Source organism: Ambystoma mexicanum, chromosome 11, assembly GCF_040938575.1.
Source record: "Ambystoma mexicanum isolate Mex_15411 chromosome 11, UKY_AmexF1_1, whole genome shotgun sequence".
Lineage (NCBI taxonomy): Eukaryota > Metazoa > Chordata > Amphibia > Caudata > Ambystomatidae > Ambystoma > Ambystoma mexicanum.
Window position 1 is genome coordinate 1,357,545,700 of NC_090934.1, and position 23,583 is coordinate 1,357,569,282.

At 44.6% G+C, this 23,583-nt stretch overlaps 1 protein-coding gene and 1 long non-coding RNA gene across 2 annotated transcripts in view; one reads left to right on the top strand and one right to left on the bottom strand.

Annotated features, from left to right (window-relative positions):
- LOC138504426 (uncharacterized) lies at nt 1-23,516 on the bottom strand. Its single transcript, XR_011279839.1, has 3 exons — nt 23,331-23,516; nt 23,173-23,237; nt 1-1,477 (listed from the first exon to the last, which is right to left on the bottom strand). It is a non-coding gene; the product is annotated as an uncharacterized lncRNA (long non-coding RNA).
- TRPM1 (transient receptor potential cation channel subfamily M member 1) overlaps nt 1-23,583 on the top strand; it is a 594,536-nt gene that overhangs the window by 436,981 nt on the left and 133,972 nt on the right. Inside the window, exon 14 of the mRNA XM_069624914.1 lies at nt 17,177-17,317. Within this exon, the coding sequence (XP_069481015.1) occupies nt 17,177-17,317 (141 nt within the window). The remainder of the gene's footprint in view (nt 1-17,176; nt 17,318-23,583) is intronic.

Genomic DNA, 23,583 nt, shown 5'->3' on the forward strand with positions numbered 1-23,583 from the left:
TTACATTACATTTTTAATGTTACAAAATACATTTTCCACGATTTTTTCTGCATGGATAATAAAATAGTGTAGCAAATAGGTTTTGCTCCTATCCATATTACATAACACATGTTTGCACAGGGGAAAAAACATACAAAAACGATTTTGCACTATTTACAATGTTTCGATAATTATAAAAGAAGAAAATACGTGTTGCCCAAATGTTCAAATGCAAAATGGGGGAGGGGCACATGTATGTCAAAATCTGTTTGTGTTGTGCGCTTCGGTCGAAGCTACGGGCAAAATTAAACATCCCTTTACTCAATTTCTGCCAAAGTGTAAACCGTCTACAACTTAAAAGGACCCGATCAAACCATATCCAAGCCTTTTGCTATTCTACAAATACCAAAAATAGAGGAACGCGGATTGGCTGAAATGTTTGCAGCACTGATATATTCATGCACAATGATACATGTGTTGTAATTAGGAGTCTCTAAGTCTGGCCCTTGACTGACCTAACCGGAGAGGAATTTCTAGACACATATCATCTAAAGACCTTCTGTTTAGATGCAGCGTGTGTCCCCAGAAAACATGCACTGGATTTGCATTTTCAACACTGGAGTTGGAACTCTATTTTTATATCATGCATACCTTGAGAACCATATGCTAACATCCGTTTCCCACACTTTCTTTGCACGGGGGCTCCATATGCCTGCCAACTTGGTCAAGCTGTCAGAGAATGCAGTAAACCTATGATAACAGTTACAGAATACCCTATAATGCTTACAGTGCTGTCACAGATCAGAAATAACTCATGATCCAAAAATACAATCTTGCTAAAGATCTCCCACCCTCAATCCCGGAAGAAAATAAAATGACAGCCACATTCCTGCATTTTACAAGCAGAGGGTTTGGTAGAATCTGGATACTAATGATCCTGCATAAAGAAATTGTGGTTGTGTTCTATTAGATACATTTGCGGGTGCAGAAATCCTTCTTCCTCCACCAAATAGGATCAGATCTAGTTTTATGAAACAAAGTAAAAAAGGAAAAACACTTGCATTAGAGTGATGTACAAAGCTGAAAGGGTCATGAAAGAAAGAAAGCCATGCTAATGTCGCAAAGCCCTTGCGTGTGGGAATTTGCGTTGTCTCCTATGGACCACTGCTCATATTTGATGTCTCATTGTTCATGCGGATTAACTGTTCCTGTCTTGTTTTTCATGTCTGTGCCGCCATCCGTCATCCGCCTCCATTTCCATGCCGCGGCTTGCCATCACGCAGCGAATGACTAGTGGATTCGGTTGGGTTCACTTGGAGGTGACTTGCTTTGCCTAGAATGCGTAGCCGTGTAGATACCACTATTTGTATTGGCAATGGCGGAGCGCGATGTAGAGCTATAGTAACTGAGCAATGTTTCGTAGAAGGGTGTGCAGTGCAGTGTGAGCAGCTTCCAGTCATTAAATAATAAAATCAATGAACAACAGATATCTGTACACCTGAAAAAAACAATAAGAATTGTGTTCAAAAATGCATTTGACAGGCTGCTGTTGGTAGCATTTAGTTCCAATAATTTCACAGTACTTTTCAGTGTGCCTATGGATTGGATCTGACTCACTCATTAACCTACTTCAGCCCCACAAGGATCTGAGTTGAATATGAACTCTTCCCACCATTAAAGTGTGCATACATTGCGTGAAGTGCAATGTTTATGTTTGAACTAAAATCAGCCACTGATTGTCTTCAAACGTACAATGGGCTAGTTAATACAAACAGGCAATCACCTGAGTAAACTACAACATTTGTGAGTTATGCCCCTAAATAGTCATAGTTTAATACTGGTTGAGTGCAAAGAAACATGCATGGCCTGAGCATGTGGAAAATGTACATCTCGCTGGAGCTTACCCACCGAAGTGTGTGATAGTAAAGTAACCTATATAGATCCCATGCACGTTTTTGTTAGTGCAAGTGTGCATATCAAACGATTTGCATGTGGTTGTCTATAGAGGGCTAGATAATTTGGTCTGCAGTAATAAAATCACGGCAAAAATGTAATCTTTACAAAAAAACGCCGCATAAATGCTGTGTTTGACCTGGAGAAAGGTGTACCCCATTATACAATTTAAGGGGAGCAGGGGCTGCGGGGGTGTCCCACACTCCCCTTAAATGGTATAATGGGTCTAGGGGTTTCAGGGGTGTCCCCCGCATCCTTTACATGGATTGCGGCCTCAAAACCACAGCCTTTTTGCCGCAATTTTTTGTGTAAACAGCAATTTTTGTCGTGATTTTAACACATGGAACCGATAATTTGTTCACTTCAGAAATATATTTTTGAAACACGATTTTTTCAATGAAAAATATTTTGCAGGGAATGTCACGCATACCGACGCGCACGCTCTGACAATGGGGCAATGTGATCATATTGTTCACATTTTCTACACCATTTATCATCATCATATCTCTTTTATTCAGCTTAAAACCATAAACAGTACCACAAAACAATATATAATTTCTTCAAAATACAAAAACACAGTTAAAAGCAAGATAATAAGCACTAAAGAATGAATACCCAGGTTACAATAAGATAACACAATTTGCTCGTAAGTGGAACCAAACATCACCAAATATAGGGGGAAAAATACTTGCAGCCATATTAATAGGCATTAGATAAAATATGCTAACCTGACATGAAAATTAAAAAGCCAGCTAACTAAAATTGCCCTTTCTAGGGAAGAGAAAACTTGCAACCCCAGCATAAAAACATGTCTAATGTACACAAATACTCAATGTTCTGAGTAATGTCTTGAGGCCTATGGGTGATGTGGCGCGTTGCAAAGAATTTAAATAAATAAATAATCAGTCATACAGCAGGTAAATTCGACCCCTTGGATTAAAGGCATAGTTCGTCCTAGCTGTAGCTCTCACCAACCATGAACGATGAATGAATTTAGCTACTCTGCAGACCTGATCCATATTATTTGTCTATTTACACTGTTCGAGGGCTTCAAAAGTAGAGTGAGTCCCTGATACTCTAAGGAATGGCCTTAAATAAATAGACTTCAGAGAGCTTAGCTGCGGACACAAAAAAGAGGAAATGTACCTCCGTTTCCCCATCCATGCCACACAGAGCACATTTGTCTTAGTTACCAATACCCCAGGATATCATGAAGGATGCTACCTGAAGACATCCCATCCTAAAGTGGATGAAAAGGGCTTGGGCAAAGTGAGGTTGTAGTTGGTCAAAATACACTTCATAGCCAAAATCCTGCTTTACCCTTAGATAACCAGCACCCAATGTTAACTTGGTGCTTGCCTGGGCCATAGCCCTTCCTGTGCGAGATACCACTACTTTCTTCTGGAACTAATTGGAGAATGCCTTACTAATGTTCTCAGGGTGTAACCAGAGATCTTGCTCCTCCTTACATGGACAGTCCACGACACTTTAGCCCTTCCAGATTCACTACATGAATACGCTCATCCCTACATTTTTCATGGGACGTGGTATGCCACAATCTTAGCCGGTATAATACAGGCTTTAAGCAAGCCTAGACTATCTAGGGGGCTCGGATCAAGTTCCATACATATTCGGTGCACCCTGTGGAAGTTGGAGCACGTTCTTTTAGAAAATTGATTGATAAACAAGACATGTTGGCGCAACCCCAGAGTTCAGCTCCAAATGTACCAGCAGTTAAGGCCTGCTTCCCATACAATACTCACCAGGTTCTGACTGTATCACTGCTTGTTCTTCCTAACTGGTAGGAGGGAATCTAATATGCTAATTTCCGTTCTTGAGAAACCAGGGCTCTAACATCTCCCCCAATAGCTTTTGATCTATTAGTGCAGCCTTTGGCAGACCCGATTAGATAATTGTGACGTGATTGCTATATGCATGCTGATGATGGCACGTCATCATCTTTCTGTATGGTGACCTAAGTGTCGCTGCTCCTACCCTGAAACATTGCATGACTGTCCTGGCTGAATAAACGACTAATAAAAAACTTAAATAATCTTCAAAGCATTGTTCAAGCAAAGATTTTTGGCAGGATACATTAGGTAACTGACCTGATCAAGTGAACAAAGTGAACAATATATGTTTTCATTGTTGATGACAAATGTTTTTGACCACCCCAAACTCGAACTGGGTCAAGTCGCTACTTATGTGAACATTGCTGGTTGAAAAAGAAATAGTCACGATTCTTATCTTTGCCCATAGATTTTTGGTGTTCCCATAACACACTGACTGTTGCAATGCCATCCATTTAGGCCTTATGGAGAAAAAAAAAGACATTCCCAAACTCCAGCGTATTCAGAACAAGGCTGATTGACATCTTCTGAAAATTCCAAACGCGCCCACATACAACAAGTAACACAGGCCCTGTTCTGATTACAGCAGAGCATTGAGTGTAAAACCCTATTTTTTGCACATAGAGAATTCCATAGCTTCTGTTGACAGTTTTTGGTGTTATGTTAAGGGGTCTTGTTGTTTGCATGGCCTCTTGGCTCTTTGACTCATTCAAGTAAACAGGGGGGGATTATATGTGTTTTAGAGGGAATAGAGAAGGGTGTACCTGCAGATCAGCTGTGCAAGGTAGGCCAGGGTTTAGGGTTGGCTTCCTTTGGGTGTACTTGTGCTTTGTGTGCTGTATGTGTTGGGATGTTTACGGGCATTGGTGTCCAGCAAGCCAGAAACCATCACCCGTGTGGGGGCCATTTTGAGGATAAGATGAGGTGGAGAGGGATGTGGAGTTTAGTGAGTGCTTGATTTCTGTGAGTCATGAGGAGCATCTTATTGTAGAGGTGAGTAGGTGATATTTAGGGTGATAGGTTGAGAGTTAGGCAACAGTGGATTATAGACACATCATTACCTAATTTCTCTATAAAATCCCTTAAGGAATGAGATCCTTAAGGCAACAGTGGATTATAGACACATCATTACCTAATTTCTCTATAAAATCCCTTAAGGAATGAGATCCTTAAGGAAGAATAATCCTTTCACAGTCCACAAGATCTGATTGGTCCACTGAAATGGCTGATCTATTTCAGTCCAGCCACCCACAATATAGCACACAATTTCACTTGGGAGCAGGACCAAAGACACTCATTTAGCAAAAACATGTCTCTTTACCTGCAGTTAAACATCAGTCCTAATCATTGCCAGTTCATTGCTGAAGATCCAGCACCACGATGGCAAGTCTGGTCGAAAATGTGATCTAACACTAATAATGTAACATTGCCTAATTTGCATTATATCTTCGTTATTACTTTGCAAACTCTCCACTTGTAGCAGCACCACCACCCCCATGCTGATGCACTTTAGAATGTGTGCGTGCAATGTTCAATTTGAAGCCATTTATACATTCCAGCACCACACTCCATTTAAGCCCATTTAAATTAGGAATATTTCCTGTCATTAATTTGCTTTATGCCAGGAAGAATCTTTTGGTCATCAGGCCGAATATGAATGCTCATATTTACAATATGGATCTCATTTGGTGAAATTGGGTCAACAAAATAGAACTAAAAGAAGAACATTGCTATAAAGTTCAATCCCTTGACGCACAATACTTCAATGATGCAATGTCCAATAGATTTTAAATCCTACCTATATTCCTTATTTGCACCAGGGGAAGGGTGCTCAACCAATCAGGTGGCTGAAAGAGCGGGCGAGAATACACTGTGAACCGCTCATTCTTTCCAGCCACCTAAGGGCCTTCCCCGGGTGGTGCCATCTTGATTGTGGGGAGGCAATAGGGAGGTCCACCCCAGGCCCCCAAAGAGATCCTGCTCCCTTTCTTTGCCCCGTCCCTCCCTCCCCACTTACCTGCTAGACCAGAACTTTGTGTTCCGGTCCCAGCGCTCCTTCCACCTGCGTTCCCTTTTCCTTTGGAGGCGGCCAACTTTTTTGGGGCAATTGGGCTTGCTCAAAACTGAAAAACTAATATCTGCACCCCAGGTTGTGTATAGCTATCACCCCCTCATCAGGTGTGCGTACATGGCTGGTAAGGGCCCACAGTCCTCGCTGCGGCCCTCGCTTTGTTCGGGACTGCCTAAGATCACACCTGCATGCCATTACCAGCCATGTACGCCTCCGACGAAGGGGTGATTGCTAAAATATAGTGTTACAATGCTAATGAAGGTTTGGTACAATGGGGTATTAATATGTAATGAAACCAATCTACCACTGCAAAGTGGAAAGTGGGTTTATAGAAATAAGTTCTTAAACTATCTAGCTTTTTGATGATGATAATGACGATGATGATGATGATAACTGAGCTGGTTATTACCTAAAACAAAACACCTTGTTATCAAGCTACAGAAATGCAAAATAAGCCGGCCTTGCTTTTTTCTATTTTCTCTATCAATCTGCCTTTGTGATAACGGGGCGATTTCCCAAATCCACACTTAAACCTACTCCTGCTTGGAATTAACCCAGATCCCGAGTATCTTTCGCCATCTTCACAATCTAATTATTAAAGTGGCTGAAGATTTTACAATGCATTACCCCTACCTGAATATCCTATGGAATATTGCATTCTTCATTGGAAACCGCCAAGTTGTTTCATTAATTGTCAGCAAGTGGGGGAAACATGTTTGCCAGAAGTAGGGTTGCCTAGTCTCGCTCGTTATGAACAATAGTTAGAGTGCCCAGAGCAATGATTGATATTTGATTAGCGACCTACTGACAATAATGAGGCAAGAGCAGCACTAGAAAATGGCGGAAGCAGGAAGAAATGTCAATGTTTTTTGTGGCCAAACTTCACTTTCAAGTCCATGCTCCTGCGTCATGGTAATTGACCTCATCCAATTGGTTCCATGTAATAATGTCGCTGCAAAAATGTCTCCAGAAAAAAAAATTCGCAGTTTTTTGCGCAGACATTATTACATTGAACATGCTGGGGGGCCGGCCTGCAACCCCTGAACTTTTTTTATTTACAAGGGGAGCAGGGGACATCCCCGCAACCCGTCTCCATACATAATGTCACCATATATAATGTGGCCAATGGCTTTTCCCGGTGATACTATGTATGGGGACATTTTTCCCTGATACCATCTAATTTATCATATTTAAAAAAAAGGTTTTGTGTGTAACTCGAATAAATATATTATTTGTGTTTTACAACTCTTTAAATGAGGGCATAGAAAAGAGATTGTGAAAAGCGATCACAGGGACCAGTGTTTAAGACAAGGAATGAATGTATTCTGATGAAGAACCAATGACATGGCCTCATAATCAGATCTGCGTGAAATTACAGAGTTCAAAAGCCCGACCACCAATAAAAGTCTGTTTTTTCCCCCTTAATTTTTCATATATATATATATATATATATATATATATATATATATATATATATATATATATATATATATATATATATATATATATATATATATATATATATATGGGGGGAGACCCCCACAGCCCACAGCTCCCCCACCTTACAACTATAGATTTGTATTAACTTTATCCCCCCCCCCAGGGGCATGGCTTAACAGCCATGGGATAAGACATCTCTTGTGTTGTCTCCTGCCGATCCTCATGTGATCCTGTAGCCACGGACATCTATATTGCTGTATGCGCCCAAAAAACACACCTGGTGCGACCTGAAACTGCAAAGAACACGTGGATTGCCTTATAATAACAAACCGGTCAGTGATTCAATAGTTACAAGAATAAAGGTGTGTGGAGCCAGTCACGGCGACTTGTAAAGAAAATGGCGACAGATAACGTACAGAGAACATAGGTCTGAGGGAATCCTCAGTGAAGTCAGCTGAGGCGAGATGGAGATGGGAAGCGCGGGCCACAGTCCACTGATGCGACATGCACTGTGGGATCTGTGAGCCTCACACCCCGGAGACTTACGTGCAACGAGGGAGTGAAACTACAAAGGATTGAGTACTGTGCGAGTGCGCCGATCGTTGGACACTGTGCGCTGGACCGTGACGTTCCACGCGCAAGGGGAAGTCGGCGCAACAGAGGGCTGGAGCTCATGAGTAGCACTAGAATGCACATTAGCCCACCGGGGATTGCAGGACTGCAAACATACCACGTACGAGCCCTGGCAATCCTGAGGGAGCAAGAACATGGTGCTGGCTCAGAAGCCGCGCTATAAGCTGCACCGTGCCCAAATGCCTGAAGGTAGGATTCGCAAGAGTCCTGATTATAAGGTGCACGTCTCGGCAAATTGGAATATGGAGACATTGTACCGGCCGCTGGAGCGCATCTACTGGGGGTCACGTGTGCTGTAACATAAATACAGGGATTCTCGCGATGGACGACGAACCGAACACAAAGTATCAACATACCTGGCACTGAAACAGCAGAAGCTGGAGACTGCTGTGTAACGTGCAACGCAGCCAAGACCTGTGGGCCACACTGTAAAGCGCTTACTCGGAGCATCCACCCAGGCACTCCCCCCCAGAGGACACACACGACAAGGGTGCCAGCATCCAAGGCACCAGAAGGGGGGGAAGCCCTGGATTGGATGAGCAAAATGAAGAGCACTATGAGAGGATTGCCCAGAATAACAGTATAATACTTACTGCACAAATGCTGAAAGTCTGGAGCCCACACGACTAAAGAAACATCAGTACAGAGCGTGTGAAGTTCCCGAGATGAAGACCCGAATAAAGGAAAATGGTGGACGTCCCAATACAAAGGCAGATCCTTAACGAATAGAGGTGCAGTGGGTATTATAGGCATAGACGGATACTCGGAGACAAATACCCCAAATGGCCACAACTACCTAGCGTGCACGACGCGGAGAGTGCGGGCATAAAGAGTGAGACACATGCGGGCCACATACAGAGAGCTGGAGGACCTGTTCAGGCCCGCAGCCTGCCTGGACACACGGTGCCTGGTTTAGATGGCCCACATTGTGGGCGGGTGCTGGATCGGAGTGCAGTCTTACATTCTTACGTGGGAGGACACAACCCACTGCTGCGGCTCATAAATTGCTCTGAGACTCCCTTGGTGTGGCCTGTCCGGGCCCAGGCGATAATAGCTATCTAATCCCGCTGAGGCTGGCTAGTGGCGAGGCTCGCTCACTAGTCTGTGGCACGACGCCATGTCCAAGAAACCTCTGAGAACGAAAAGCAAGCAACCCACGTTAGACGAATATGCCAGAACACCACCGGGCCCAGAAGGAGCCAAGAGCAAAGACAAAACCCCTGCTGGAAGCACGGTCACCATGGGCACTAATCGGGAGATCCTTGCTGCGATCTTGGACCTGAAAGTGGCTTTTGAGACCATATTGGGACTGGCTATGACTGAACTGAAAGCAGCATTGGAGCTTAAAGTCGGTGCAGTGCAAGAGGAAGTGAACCTTCTCCGGCAAGATGTCAGGTCGCTGGCGGAACGCACAGAGAATTTGGAAAAAAGGTGGGCCCGAACACAGCGGACTGTACAACTCACAAAGCAGACCTTCACACCCTAGTGCAACGCGTGGGCAACCTAGAAAGTAGGGCGGAAGAGGTGGAGGGACGCGCCAGAAGGAACAACATCCGCATTGTTGGTTTGCCGGAGGGAGCTGAGGGACCCAACCCTACGGAGTTCATTGAATCCATGCTACTGCAGGAGATAACTGGAGGAGTGTTATCCTAGGAGTTTGCGGTGGAAAGAGCGCACAGGGCCCTGATGAGGAAGCCGCTCCCGGGTACCCCCCCCTGAGGCCGGTGATAGCCAAGATACTGAACTATCGAGATCGGGAAAGGATCCTTGAACATTTCTGGAAGGGCGGAACAATACAAAGAGGAACGGAAAATATAACCGCATACCCAGATTATACCCTGTTGGTACAACGCAGCCGCATGAACTTTGGGACTGTGAAGAGAAGATTGCTTGAAGCAGGCTACAAGTATATGCTGCTCTACCCCGCAAAGCTGAAGGTGTTCCACAAAAACAGAACCTTGTTTTTCGAGTCATGGGGTGGCTCAACAAGCCGAGCTGCCCCCAGGAATCGGGCATCTAGACAGGAGAAGGTGATGGAAGAGATAAGTAATCTGTGTACGCTGCACCGAGGGGGGTTGCAGCCTAAGACTATGGGACTTGATTATTGTGTAAGATTTTTGTGTAAGATGTAGTTCATGGGCGGGCATGATCAGGATAGAATTGAATATAATCATCCGTGAGCACTGGAACTGCTAACACAAGAAAGGAGCCTCACAGAGCTAGTCCTCATACCCCCATTTAGAGTAGCTTAGTTAGGTCACCGGTAGTCCAGTGACACCCTGATGGGCTTCTGTCCTCGGCACACCGAGGCAGAACCAATCGCGGGGTTGCCTGAAATCCAGGGATGGAGCTGGGCATTTGTTGGGGTTGGGAAGGGTGGGGGGAGGGATGTGGTGGAGTGTGGGGGTTTGAAGTTGGGAAGTGGGAGGAGGGGGAGTTTGTTGGGAGGGAAGGGGTAACAAGCCAAAATGTGAATCTTGGTAGGCGGGATGAGGGGCGGAGAGGCAGGACAGGATATTGTATCTATGGCGTCGGGGTGCCTTAGAGTGGTTACCTGGAACGTCAGGAGCCTCAACAGCTACTTGAAGAGTAATAAGGTGATGATTTACCTAAAAAGGATGAGGATTGACATAGCATTATTGCAGGAGACCCACCTCACCAGGGAGAAATTGGAGGTGGTCAAGAGGAAAAGGAGGGGGAGCATGGCGGGAGCCACATATTCGGCCTACGCTAGAGGAGTTATCACTTGGGTGGCACCGCATGTACCATTTCAGCTGCTTCAGGCTACGGGAGACACGGAAGGCAGAATGATCGTTATGAGGGGGATGTTGGAAAACCGGGAAGTGTGTATTGTAAACTTATACGCCCCCAACCAAGATACAGCGGCTTACTTTCGGATTCTGTATGGCAAAATTAGCCCCCTATTAGGTGGCGGGATCCTGTGGGGCGGTGACTTTAATTGTGTACTTAATCGCAAGGTTGACAGATCAGATAGTAAGCTAGACAAACCCAACCAGCTGCAAAGGTGTTACAGGCCCTCTTGAGAGACTTCGACCTGGTTGATGTCTGGAGACAGCTGCACCCAGCAGATAGGCAATACTCACACTATGCGGCAACACACGACCTGCACACGAGGCTGGACTATGTGTTCGCCACTACAGAGATGGCGGAAGGGATGAAAAGCACGGAATATAAGGCCAGGGTGCTCTCAGACCACTCCCCCCTGGACCTGGAGTGGTGACACCAACCTCCTAGAGCACGGATTCCTACTTGGAAGCTCAGAGCCGAGGCTCTGCAGGACCCAGGATTCTGGGAGGTTTTAAGGGAGGTGATCACGGAGTACTTCAAGATCAATACTGGCAGTGTTTGATCTATGGGAACCGTGTGGGAGGCATCAAAATGGTATTGCGGGGGTTGCTATATCGAAAACTAGAGGGGGGCATAGAGCGGGAGCTGCGGGGAATGGAGGAGGAGTTGGAGGACATTATGCGTAGGGGAGGCACCTCCAGTGAAGAGGGGGGCAGGATGAGACAGCTACAACAAGCTAGTGGTGAACTTTGGGACAGGTTATGTAAAATAAGCTATAGGAAATATGTAGAGAGACAGCATGCGTGGGGAGACAAGCCAGGCAGGTTGCTGGCCTGGCTATATAAGAGCGAGGCACCACGGCCGGTGATCAGGGAAATTAAAGGGGAGGGAGGCCGGATCCTGAATACCAAGGAGGGAGTGATAAAGAGTTCCTGGGATACTATAAACGCCTCTATGATTACCCAGGTGGATCGAGTGACCACGAAATCCAGGAGACATTGGAGGATATAGGCCTACCCACCTTAGATGATTTAGAACGGGCAGACCTGGATGCCCCAATTACAATTGAAGAACTTGAGCTAGTGATTCAGCACCTGCCCACCTGTAAGGCTCCTGGGTCAGATGGGCTCCCGAGTGAATTCTACAAAACCTACAAACAGGAGCTGCTTCCCCCGTTGCTGGCTATGCTTAATGAGGCGTAAGAGCATGGCAGGTTGCCAGAGTCCCTACGAGAAGCGGTGATCATTCCGCTTTTAAAGCCGGGTAAGCCTAGCATGGACTGTGGGTCATACAGACCCCTATTGATGCTTAACCAGGACAGCAAAATCCTTACGGCTGTGCTGGCAAATAGGCTTAAGCGAGTCATTGGTAAACTGATACATCCTGACCAAACAGGCTACGTCCCTGGTAGGAACATAACTGATAACCATAGAAGATTGTATCATATTATTGATTAAACAGAGGAGGACCCATGTGAACTGGCGATCGTTTTACTGGACGCGGTTAAGGCCTTCGATTCAGTAAGATGGCCATGGCTGTTGGCGACTTTGGGAGGCTATGGAATGGGGCTGGGGTATTTCAGGTGGGTGAAAATGTTATATAGCTCTCCAATTGCTAGGGTTAAAATGGGTGCTACTATATCAGATAAATGGCAACTTAGCAGGGGCACTAGAAAGGGCTGCCCAGGTTATATATACTAGCGTTGGAACTATTGGCTGTCTGTTTTAGACAACAATATGAGGAAATAGGGATCCGCACTGCGGGGGGGTCCGCATCTTGTTTCATTATGTGCTGACGATATACTATTGTACCTGCGCTTCCCAGAAGAGAACATACAATACATTCTGGGAGGGATGGAACGGTATGCTGCCCTCTCCGGCATAGCGGTTAACCCCAAGAAATCTAGCAAGTTCCACCTGGGGAAATATAGATTTGTCCTACCCAGGGGCTTGCCGAAATTACCAATAACCTGGCACACCAAGTCTTTCCGATATCTCAGAATTGACATATACCATATGACAGGAGAAGAACATAAACACAACACGGAAAAGGCAGTAGAATGCATTAAAAATAGCATGGGATTTTGGTCCAGACTTCCCCTGGCCATGATGGGGAGAGCTGCTCTGCTTAAGATGGTAGTCTTGCCCAGACTGTTACATTTCTTTGTAAATATCCTGCACGTGATCCCTAGGTGCTTCTTTGCTAGTCTCCACAGTATGTGCAGGGGCTTTATTTGGTACAACTCCAGGAACAGGGTGGCTCTTTAGAAATTACAGAATTTGTGCGATAGGGGACAGCTGCAGTATGTGGCGAGATGGCTGTCTGGGGAGGAGACGGCTGAAACCAGGCTGTTGTGCATGGAACCGGCCCCCTTCTTCCTCAGAGAAGTGGTGTGGCTGTCCAAGCCAAAGGTTCTAAAGAGGGCGAGGCTGTTGGTGCTTGGCTGGGAGATGCGTCATAGGGCGTGGCAGATGGTGGGATACGCAGCTCCATTTTCTATGCAGGTGCCGCTGGCGGCGCTATGCGGAGAGGACCCTCAATTGATACAAGGGGTCCGTAGGTACTGGGAACCAATGGGCCTGGCCACCCTGGCAGACATATGGCAAGAAGGGGAGGCACCGGAATTCCAGAAACAAATAGAAGACACTGGGGTGCATAAGGGGCAGTATATAACCTACTTCAGAATTGTCAAACGAGTGCGAGAAAAGTGGCCGGCGGTGGTGCTTACTGAACAACCGGATTCCACCATGGAGACAATATATGACATTTCAGAGGGTGGGCATGAGATATCCCGTGTACATGAGCTGCTGGGATCAAAGGTGGGGAGGGAATTGTCCCATTTGAGGCAACTCTGGGAAGAAGAGGTGGGAGAGCCCATGTCGGATGGGCTCTGTGATAGGGCCCAAAGACATCACAAAAAAGTGTCCCGGAATGCAAGGCTCCAGCAGATCCAATTATATGTCACACATAGAGCATATCTCACCCCAAGTAAGATCGCCAGGTTTAGTGGTCAGACGACTCAGAGATGCCCCAGGTGTGGGTGGAGGAAGCCGGGATGTTACATATGTTCTGGTCCTGACCAGAGGTGGGAAGATTTTGGTCAGAACTGAAGACACGCTTAGCAGGAAAAGGCATTACGCTGGAGGTGGAGTCGGCCTGGGCATGCATGCTGGGGGGTTTCCCTAGGCCACGTAATTTAAGGTACATTAGCAAAATGAAAGACCTGGCATTCATCCTGGCCAAACTGAGGATTGCAATGTGCTGGATGGTAGCCCAGCTGCCGAGGATAGAGTTGTGGTGGGCTGACCTCATGAAATGGGCAGAGGCAGAAACGGCTGCTTGGTTTGAAGCGGTCTGTAGGGGAGGGGAGGAGGAGGTAGGGCCCGTAATTGAATGGAGGCAGTTGGTGGCGACTATGGTGGGCCCCCCCAGCCTGATCACAGTGATGATGATACAGATAACAAGATGACGATAGACCCGCCTGAAGAAGTTCAGGCTGATGACATGGACACATTGGCTCAAGTTAAGGGGGCGGGAGGGAGTGGGTCTGAAGAACACAATTTGTAATGTTATGCAGTTAAACTTGAACATGGAAGTCCTAATTAATGTAATGTTTGCTGCGTTGTTATAAAATAATAAAAATTGTTTAATAAAAAAAAGATAGTTGTTCTTTAAACCCAATTGAAGTTCAATAAATACCCTTGAACTGTGAAAAAACGAAGAAAAAAGAAAACTTTAACCCCCCCCACAACCCCACATATACATATGCAAATAAATGGGGGTCAGACTTTTGGTGGTAGGACTTTTCTACTTGGGTAATTTCGTCCTAACCCTTATAATCAGCATTTCTTTTGATGATGGATGGAAACACTATGGATGTCTCTTTAAGAACCACTTTGATGGGGAGTAACACAGGAAGCTACAACATCAAAGCAATTTTCTGAACCTGATCACATCTGGGCTACTAGGCAGACCCACTGGAGAATATGATGCAAGGCTCTGCGGTGTTCATTTCATGTCATCATCTCAACATGCCCCGTACCCACCCTGATCACTGTGCTTACTTTGCTCGATGATACCCTGTCACCCTCTCTGTTTGCCCCACGAACCAGAGTTAAGACCCTCCTTTTTCGATCCGCCAGAGCGCCTGGGGGCCACTCCGGTGGTGATAGTGCATGGTACACATCCCTTTAACAGTAACCTTAACATATATCTTCATATAGGACTGCGGAGCTAGGAAAACTTCAAACCAAAAAAAGGCCAATAATGTATTAAGTGAGGGACTGATCATAAATATACAAATGTACAACTCAGATTCCTTTGCACTTAATATAATCAAAGCAAGCAAGCACACTTAGACAGGAAAAATCACCAGCCTCGCAGGAGGATATTGACAGGGCTGGAGATTATGCGCAAACTAAGCATTCATTCCTGGACAGAAGAAAGAGTGGTCAGCGCACAACTTTAACGTTCAACAGACCGTAGAGAAAGGACTGTGCCTTGATTTTTGTGCAGCAAGTAATTTAATGGGCATATGTATAGCGTCTTTCGTCATTGTTAGCGTCTCAAGATGCTGTAGTTTAACGCCCTTGGTAACAGAAGTCCAAGTTTGGTGTGCAGCTAGCCCGAATTGATATTGTGGGGGGATAGCTGCATTCTAATGGCATAGGTGCTGTGCAAAATGTTTTAAACGGATGAGACATTATGTGTGCAGCTAGACTGAATGTCATCGTGGGGGATAGCTGCATTCTAATGGCAGAGGTGTTGTGTAACATGTGTAAAGCAGGAGAGACATTATGTGTATAGCAAGACCACATTTTATCATGAGGGATAGCTGCATTCTAATGGCATAGGTGTAGTGCAAATGTGTGAAGCAGGAGAGACATTATGTGTACAGCTAGACCACATTTTATCATGGGGGATAGCTGCATTCTAATGGCATAGGTGTTGTGCAACATGTGTAAAGCAGGAGAGACATTATATGTACAGCTAGACCAAATTTTATCATGGGGGATAGCTGCATTCTAATGGCAGAGGTGTTGCCAAAATGAGAGAAGCAGGAGAGACATTACGGGCCAAATACACAGAAGCGTTTTATAATGGAAAAATCCCATTGGAAGACGCCATGTGAATTAGCCCCTATGTGCGCAGCTAGACCGAATTTTATCGTGGGGGATAACTGCATTTTAATGGCAGAATGGTTGTGCAAACGTGTCTTCGAGTTGTACATGGGTGCTGAGGGTTTCCTGCAGAGTATGCGAGAGAGACATTATGTGTATAGCAAGACCACATTTTATCATGAGGGATAGCTGCATTCTAATGGCAGAGGTGTTGTTCAAATTCAGTGAAGCAGGAGAGATATTATGGGCCTAATACACAGAAGTGTTTTATAATGGCAAAACCCCATTGGAAAACGCTCTGTGAATTACGCCCTATCTGCGCAGCTAGACCTAATTTTATTCTGTGGGATAGCAGCATTTTAATGGCAGAGGTGTTGTGCAAAGTGTCATAGAGTAGTGCATGGGTGCTGAGGGTTTGCTGGAGAGTATGCGAGAGAGATGTTATGTGTGCAGCTAGACCGAATATTATCATGGGAGTTAGTTGCATTCTAATGGCAGAGGTGTTGTTCAAAATATGTGAATCAGGAGAGACATTGGGCCACATTATGAGGTCGGCGGTAAGGGGTTAACGGCAACGGTAAGGGTGCCGTTGCCGTTAACCCCTTACCGCCGCATTACGAGGTCCCTTAGCGGGTCCCCTTAAGGGCACCTGGTTTTACCAGGCGCCCTTAGCGGGAGCTGCTAAGGTACCAGGGAGCTAATAACGGGTCCGCTATTAGCGTGCCCGTTATTAGCTCCATCCCCATTCCCATTGAGCCCTATGGAGGCTGGAATGGGAAAGGGGAATGGTTCTCAGAATGGGGACTTACCGGGTCCTCCAAGGTTGGAATGACCTGGTAAGTCCCTATTTCGAAAACCCGGACCCGGAATGTGGTAAGGGGGTAGCCATGGTGCTAATAGCACCATGGCTACCTCCAACCTCGTAATGAGGCCCATTATGTGTCAAGCAAACAGTGTAATGGAGAGGGAAAGATGCCATAGTGTTCACATTAAGGACATGATCATGTACCTCAATTGGGCTATAATGTTCTTGGAGTTGGATCTCAACAAGGGATACCATCAATGGGAATTGTAGTCCCAATCCAGATGTATTCTGGCTTTCTCGACATAACTAGGACTTTACCGGCACAAAACATTCCATTCCGTGCATAGAACTTGTGCCAGCTGGCTTCCACTCAATGCTGACAGCTGTGAAATGAGACAGTGTAAAAAGGGAACCAAAAATCTTTACACACATATTGTCTGATAAAATAAATCAAACAAGACCAAGACAATCTTGAAGCAACAGTGATGACCTCACCCCAACTCTCTCTATCTTCCAGGGAAATCTTCCACCAGACTACCACGTCAGCCTGATCGACATTGGCCTCGTACTTGAATACCTCATGGGTGGAGCATACCGCTGTCACTACACTCGCAAGACCTTCCGGACTCTTTACAATAACCTGTTTGGACCAAAGAGGGTAAGCTTACGCATTAAGCGCAGGACTGCAACATCGTTTACATTGTAACTTTAGAGTGTCCATCCTTTCACGAATGCTCTGGATTTTGCTATCGAGACCTTTCGCCATTTCGGGATCTGGCACTGTTGAGTAATGCAATGCTTTCAGCACACTAACAATACCAGAGAGACATTAAGGGGAAATTCACAATGAAATGTCTCTATCATTCCATCATCCATTTTTTTCGTGGGATTTTTTTGCAGCCGATGTTTTGCTGCAAAAATTCACTGAATTGTTTTTTGATTTTTGGGAGTGGTTACTCCCCCAACTCTCCTTCACAGTGAATTTATAACCTAGTGCTCACAGCCCCTACCCCGTATATCCGTTTACACGCCCCCCATATTTTTCAATGGGTTTTTGCAGCAAAAAAGTAGCAATAAATGAACGTCATACCATCTCTGCTATATTGTGGACCTCAACCTAGAGAGTACTACATGAGTCACACAAAAAAGTTGCGATGAATACATTTGACTTACTCCTGACTTACTTAAAGTTACTAGGGCTGTACCGAATAGCATATTTAGTATTCGGCCGAATACCAAATAGTTTATCAACTATTAGGCCGAAGCCGAATATGAAGCCGAATAGTTGCTTTATTTAATAAATCCTGTTCCAAACTTCAAAAAACACACTTATTAAAAAAAACAAATAAGGCACCAGTTTAAATGCATTCTATACTTTTATTTCTGTTCATTGTAATTAATGTAGCATCTTTATTTAAAGTATAAAAGCCTGAAATAAAGCAGATTTAACCAAAATGAAGGCACCAAATGTACAGAAGATTGTTGCATATTCAGTGCCAGTTAAAGTAGGAGGCTTCACAAATGCAAGCGCGCTGCCTTTGTGAATCAGATCCATTGCATTCTCTATCCAGTTGCAAAGTCAATGTGGTGGAGTTTAGAAACTTTTTTGCAGCTCACATAGAAATGTATAAAATGGTTCATGTCGGCCCATGCAGGAAACAAGTCAAGAGGAAATCTGATATGCGTGAACTCCATCTCACAACTATTCACCCCACCCAAACAAATGCTGCTCACTTTTCACTTATCTTAGCCACTCTTTCTCACCAATACACAAACATATGCAACTTATAATTTCCTGATAAAATATCAGATAATGTTAAACTCAGGACCCAATTTCTTAAAAAAAGAAAGGGGGGGACTATGATGTACGCAATGAGAAGTGACATGACAGGAAATTAAAGTATCTATGCACATTTCTTGCATTTTGTTTTTTCCAACTGAAAAAAGTGCACATTGGATATAAACATTCGCCAAAAGAAAAGATGATCCTGTATTGTTGCATTCCAAGTATAAAATATGAGCACCTTTTTTTTGTCTAAGAAGCTGTAACAAAACATGCCCTAAAGAGCAGATAACAATATAAGATATTTTTCAGCTGTGTGATAGCTATTTGTCTGGTCTAATTCTATTCTGTTTTGCAAACTGAAGTCTACATTTGCCTTTCTGAGTTCATGTTGCATTGTATTCAAATGAGAATGTCAAAGTATTCGGCAAGAGCCGAATAGCAAGAAACTATTCGGCCGGAGCCGAATAGCTTTTTTTCAGCCGGAATTTGGCCGAATACTTACTCAAAGCCGAAGTTCGGTACACCCCTAAAAGTTACCCACTTTAAGTAAGTCATACTAGCTCCATTGTGAATCAAACAGCCCTCTCCACTTTAGACCAAGAGTAGGCCAGAGTTATGAGTAGTAAATAACTTCTTCGTGAATCGTGGCTAAGAGTTTAAGCTCCTTTTTATAAAGTGATGACGATGGGTGTGTGGTTATTGGGGCGACTTCCTTGTGAATTATCCGACAAATTAATCACAAACATTATAAACCAGTACAGCAGCAGAAATCAATTTCTTGGAATTTTAAATCAAAAAAGAAATTAAATATCTAGTGTAGGTTAATATTCAGTTTAAACACCTCACACTGACGCAGGCATGTCTGTTAAGTGACGACTCAGCTCTGTGAATTTCAAGAGGTCTTGTAGCCTCACATTTCCGCAGAATGCTTTTCATGAAAAGCATTTATGTTTTCATCTGTGTTAAAATCCCATTACTTTTGTGGTTCTTTATTGGTTTCCCGGGGTTCATAACATTGCCACTGGTCCCCTAGTCTCCGCACAATACACATCTAACAACTGCATTTGGGAAATGGTGGCGGTCTGATTCATGAAGCTTTTTCCAAGAGTAAGTGAGACTTAGAAAAATTGAGTCGGGGACCAGTGGGTATGTCGAGGGGATGTGCCAATGGGGAATAGATGGCTTCTATGTAATTTCACTGAGAATAAATCATCGAATTCGAATCCATTGATTTTTTTTTTTTTACTTTTACTCTATTTGGCTGCAGATTTATACAGGCGGGGGGTGGCCCTGCAGCCCTCTCACTTCCCACTCCTTAATTATTAAGCTTACCTACTCCCCCACATATATTTGCAGCCAAATGTGGTCAGAAAAATGCAATGCATTTGAATTCGATGAATTCTCCTGCGGCAAAACCTGCCTATCCCGAATAGATGCAGGCCTACAAAATGTAACTTCATGTGTACTAGCAAAAGCTCAAAGTTAACCAACACATTCTAAGTGTACGTTTTGGGCAAGAGGTATGAAAGTGAATGAACATATATGTGCATGTGCTGGACGTGTGAAATATGAAAGGATATCTCGTGTGAACATAGTGTGAACATGTCAGAAACAATAGATTTTTTTTTGGTGAGAAATTGTGTTATTTTTTCAGTCTGACATGGTGAGAGGGTTACACCATGCCAGACCACCAATATTGGGTCCAGTCCGCCCATTTTTGTGAATAGGTGTTCCTTACATGGCCTTTCCAACTGTATTAAGTCACACCTACTGGGCCTCTTTACGACTGAGGCGGAACAGGTTAACGGGGTCCGCTAAAGGAGGCGGACCCGTTAAACCCGTTCCGCTTCATTACAAGCTCCCCTCGCGGGACCCGGTAAGTAATGCCTGGACAAACCGCAAGGGAAAGAGGGAGCAAACAACGGGACGCTCTCAATCAGCCTGTTGTTTGCACCCTCTACCATTCCCATTGAGCCCTGGGTCCTATGGGGGCTCAAATGGGAATGGCGAAGGTCCGGGGCCGGGTATACGGAGGGAGGAATTACCGGGCCCTCCGAACTCGGAATGGCCCGGTAATTCCCCATTTGGGGACCCGGACCCGATTTCGGCAGCAGCCATGCTGCCAATAGCGGCATGGCTACCACCAAAGTCGTAACGAGGCCCAATGTCTTTGTTAATACTCTTTACCGTTGCATCTGTAATTTACAACAGGTGTGGTTTGTGCCAGAAAAGGGACTGCTTGTCAATCAGCACCCAAGTGTTTATCATTTCACCTGTTAACTATCACCTGCATTTTAGCATTATTACGGAAGCAGCTATGATGAAACCAAGTCTCCACCCCCCCTGAACCCCCCTGCACCCCAATGGCACATTAGGGCCCGCGCTGGCCCCTATAATGCTGATGTTTCTTTAGAAATTACATGTTTTTATCCGGATCATCAAGGCATGCATCAGGGCTGGGCCGGCCAATCAAGAGCTGGATTTTGATTGGGCTGCGGGGACCGATGTCTGTGTAATGGTATGATCCCTTTACTGGCGTGCATTTCACGAGGCGATCATTTTCATTTGAAACATGAATTGCACAGAAGGATCCCCTTCCATTAGCACTGAAGTGCAAAGTTTCCCCTCCATGCAATGTTCAACACTGCAAAGTGGAAAAGTGAAGAGTAAAATACAGTTGAAATCGCATTTGCAGGAGTCATGTTATGTTAACGGTACTTATATAGCGCACCGTCACCAACGGAATTGGTCCCCAGTCGCTCTGGAGGATCTGTAAATGAGAAGGTGGGATGGGTTAGTAAGGTGAAGAGGGAATAGGATAGTGGGAGGAGTGGTGTACTGTTGGCAGCTTCAACTCGGTAGACACCGGGTGCTGAGCTTTGGTTCGAGTATTGGATCGGTGTCAGTCCGCATGTGCTGTTGGTGTGACTTATGTGTTGTTGCAGTGTGGTGAAGTGCATGCAGCTTGTTGTGAGAGAGATGGTTGTGTGAGTTTTTTTTAAGTGTGCAGAGAGTTTGAGTTTATATTGGTTAGTGGGTTATGTGACATTTAACATGCAGGCATTCACAGTTCTGTCTAAGTGTAGCACCCGCCGACCTACACAACTCAGTCTGGGTGTGGCACTCACCAATCTTCACAATATTATCCACATACCGCACAGGCCAGTGCTCACAATTCCATCCAAGTGTGGCACATGCTAACATTCTAGTTCCATCTAGGTGTGGCATATACTAACATTCACAATTCTGTCTAGATACGGCGCAGGCTAATGTTCTCAATTCTAAGTGCGGCACATGCTAACATTCAAGTTCAATCTAGGTGTGGCGTATGCTAACATTCACAATTCTGTCTAGATGCAACGCAGGCCAAAGTTAGGAATTACGTCTAAGTGTTGCACATACTAACATTCACAATCTCGTCTAGATACGGCGCAGGCTGATGTTCTCAATTCTAAGTGTGGCACATGCTAACATTCTAGTTTCATCTAGGTGTTGCATATACTAACATTCACAATTCTGTCTAGTTGCGACGTAGGCCAAAGTTACGAATTACGTCTAAGTGTTGCATTTACAATGAATTCCTATTGATTCTGTTTGCTTTTACCAGACTGTACATTCTAACTGATTCCATAGGGATCCAATTCATTACCACCAGCATGGTGATGCCCGTTAGCGGTAGTGCAGACGCACTTGTCAGGCAGAGTGGGAAAAGCAGGCAGACATGTTTAGCCCGTCCTACTGCCAAACTCTGTCTGACAAATTGTAGGAAATCCAGCGTACTAATGAAAAAGGCGGTAAACGTGTACAGCTACTTGTGTTGTCATTTTTGCAGATCTGCAGGACCAGGAAAATGACCTCCATTCACATTTGGTACAACTTGACTCCCTATTTGTCACCATGGAAATGATCACAGGCCTCTACCGTGACATGTACAGCAGACATTTGCATATCAATAGTCTTCCAATTTCAGGGCAAAAAGGACATATACAATCAAACTCGGGTGCGCTGATGCCGCCGCAGAACTTACTATAGCGGAAAGCAGGGTGTGTCACACCTTGCTAAACGGTCGCTCTCTCTTTGTGTTCCTCGAATAGACGTTACCAGTATTTAATTAATGCACGTAAAGCATATTCCGCAAATTTCAATTCAGGTTAGGTCAGTATATGTTATAATTGATTGTTGAATTAATTCATGTTTTTGCTTAATATTAGAGATAGCATTGTATCCTACTGAGGAAGATAGCACATAACCATGCTAGGTTGATATTTCCAGGAGAACTTTATTAGTGCCAATGCATTTTGGAGAATACACTCTGCTTCATCAGGGCAGTTCTCGATACTAGCCATCATAATTGCCATCAGAATTACAATTACAGCAATAGTGCGAAACGAAATTATCAAAAATGTCATGTATGTGCATGTAAATAAATAATATGTGTTAATAGCATGTACCAAAATTTCAGTAATTCGTTTGTGAAAACACATCAACAAAAACAGGACAAAACAGTAATAAGCCTGTTTTAGCACAACCTTCATATACACCACTTATGTTGAATTGTGTTACTTCAGAGGTTATAAATATTTCAAAATACCTGAACGTAGTTTGCTGTGTGATTGCAGTCCGTTCAGAATCGTGATTCCTAAAGCGCAATACATCTAAATGTGTGAACTAATTCAAAACAAACTGTTATTTTTCCAGTTCTTTGGCAACACGAGCAAAACACTTACTTGAAAGTAGATGCGTCTGCCGTGTTTGTGTAACGTGGGAGGTACTCAAGATTCAAGTAAATGTCCTTAAAAGAATTCGTACATGTTCAATTAGTGTTTAGATAGCAATTATACCTGTCAAATTGTGCTTTTACACCTGAGCGGCGTTCTCTGCTTACCTTGTCCCTCGTTCATCTCCGAACGTTGCCGTACGTGCACGCGTCCTGCTCTCAGCTGTTTTTAAGCGTTGTCATGGTAACAGATGAAAGACTTTGGGTCTGACTCGCCCGTAGGCTGTCATGACTCAGCCATCTTTGGTCCCAGCCTCGCTCGTAAAGCGAGTGCTGGGACATGCCTGCCTAGGGTGACCAGATTTTCAAAACAAAAAACCAGGACGGCCAACAACATAAAAGAGGGACTACCCCATCGCAG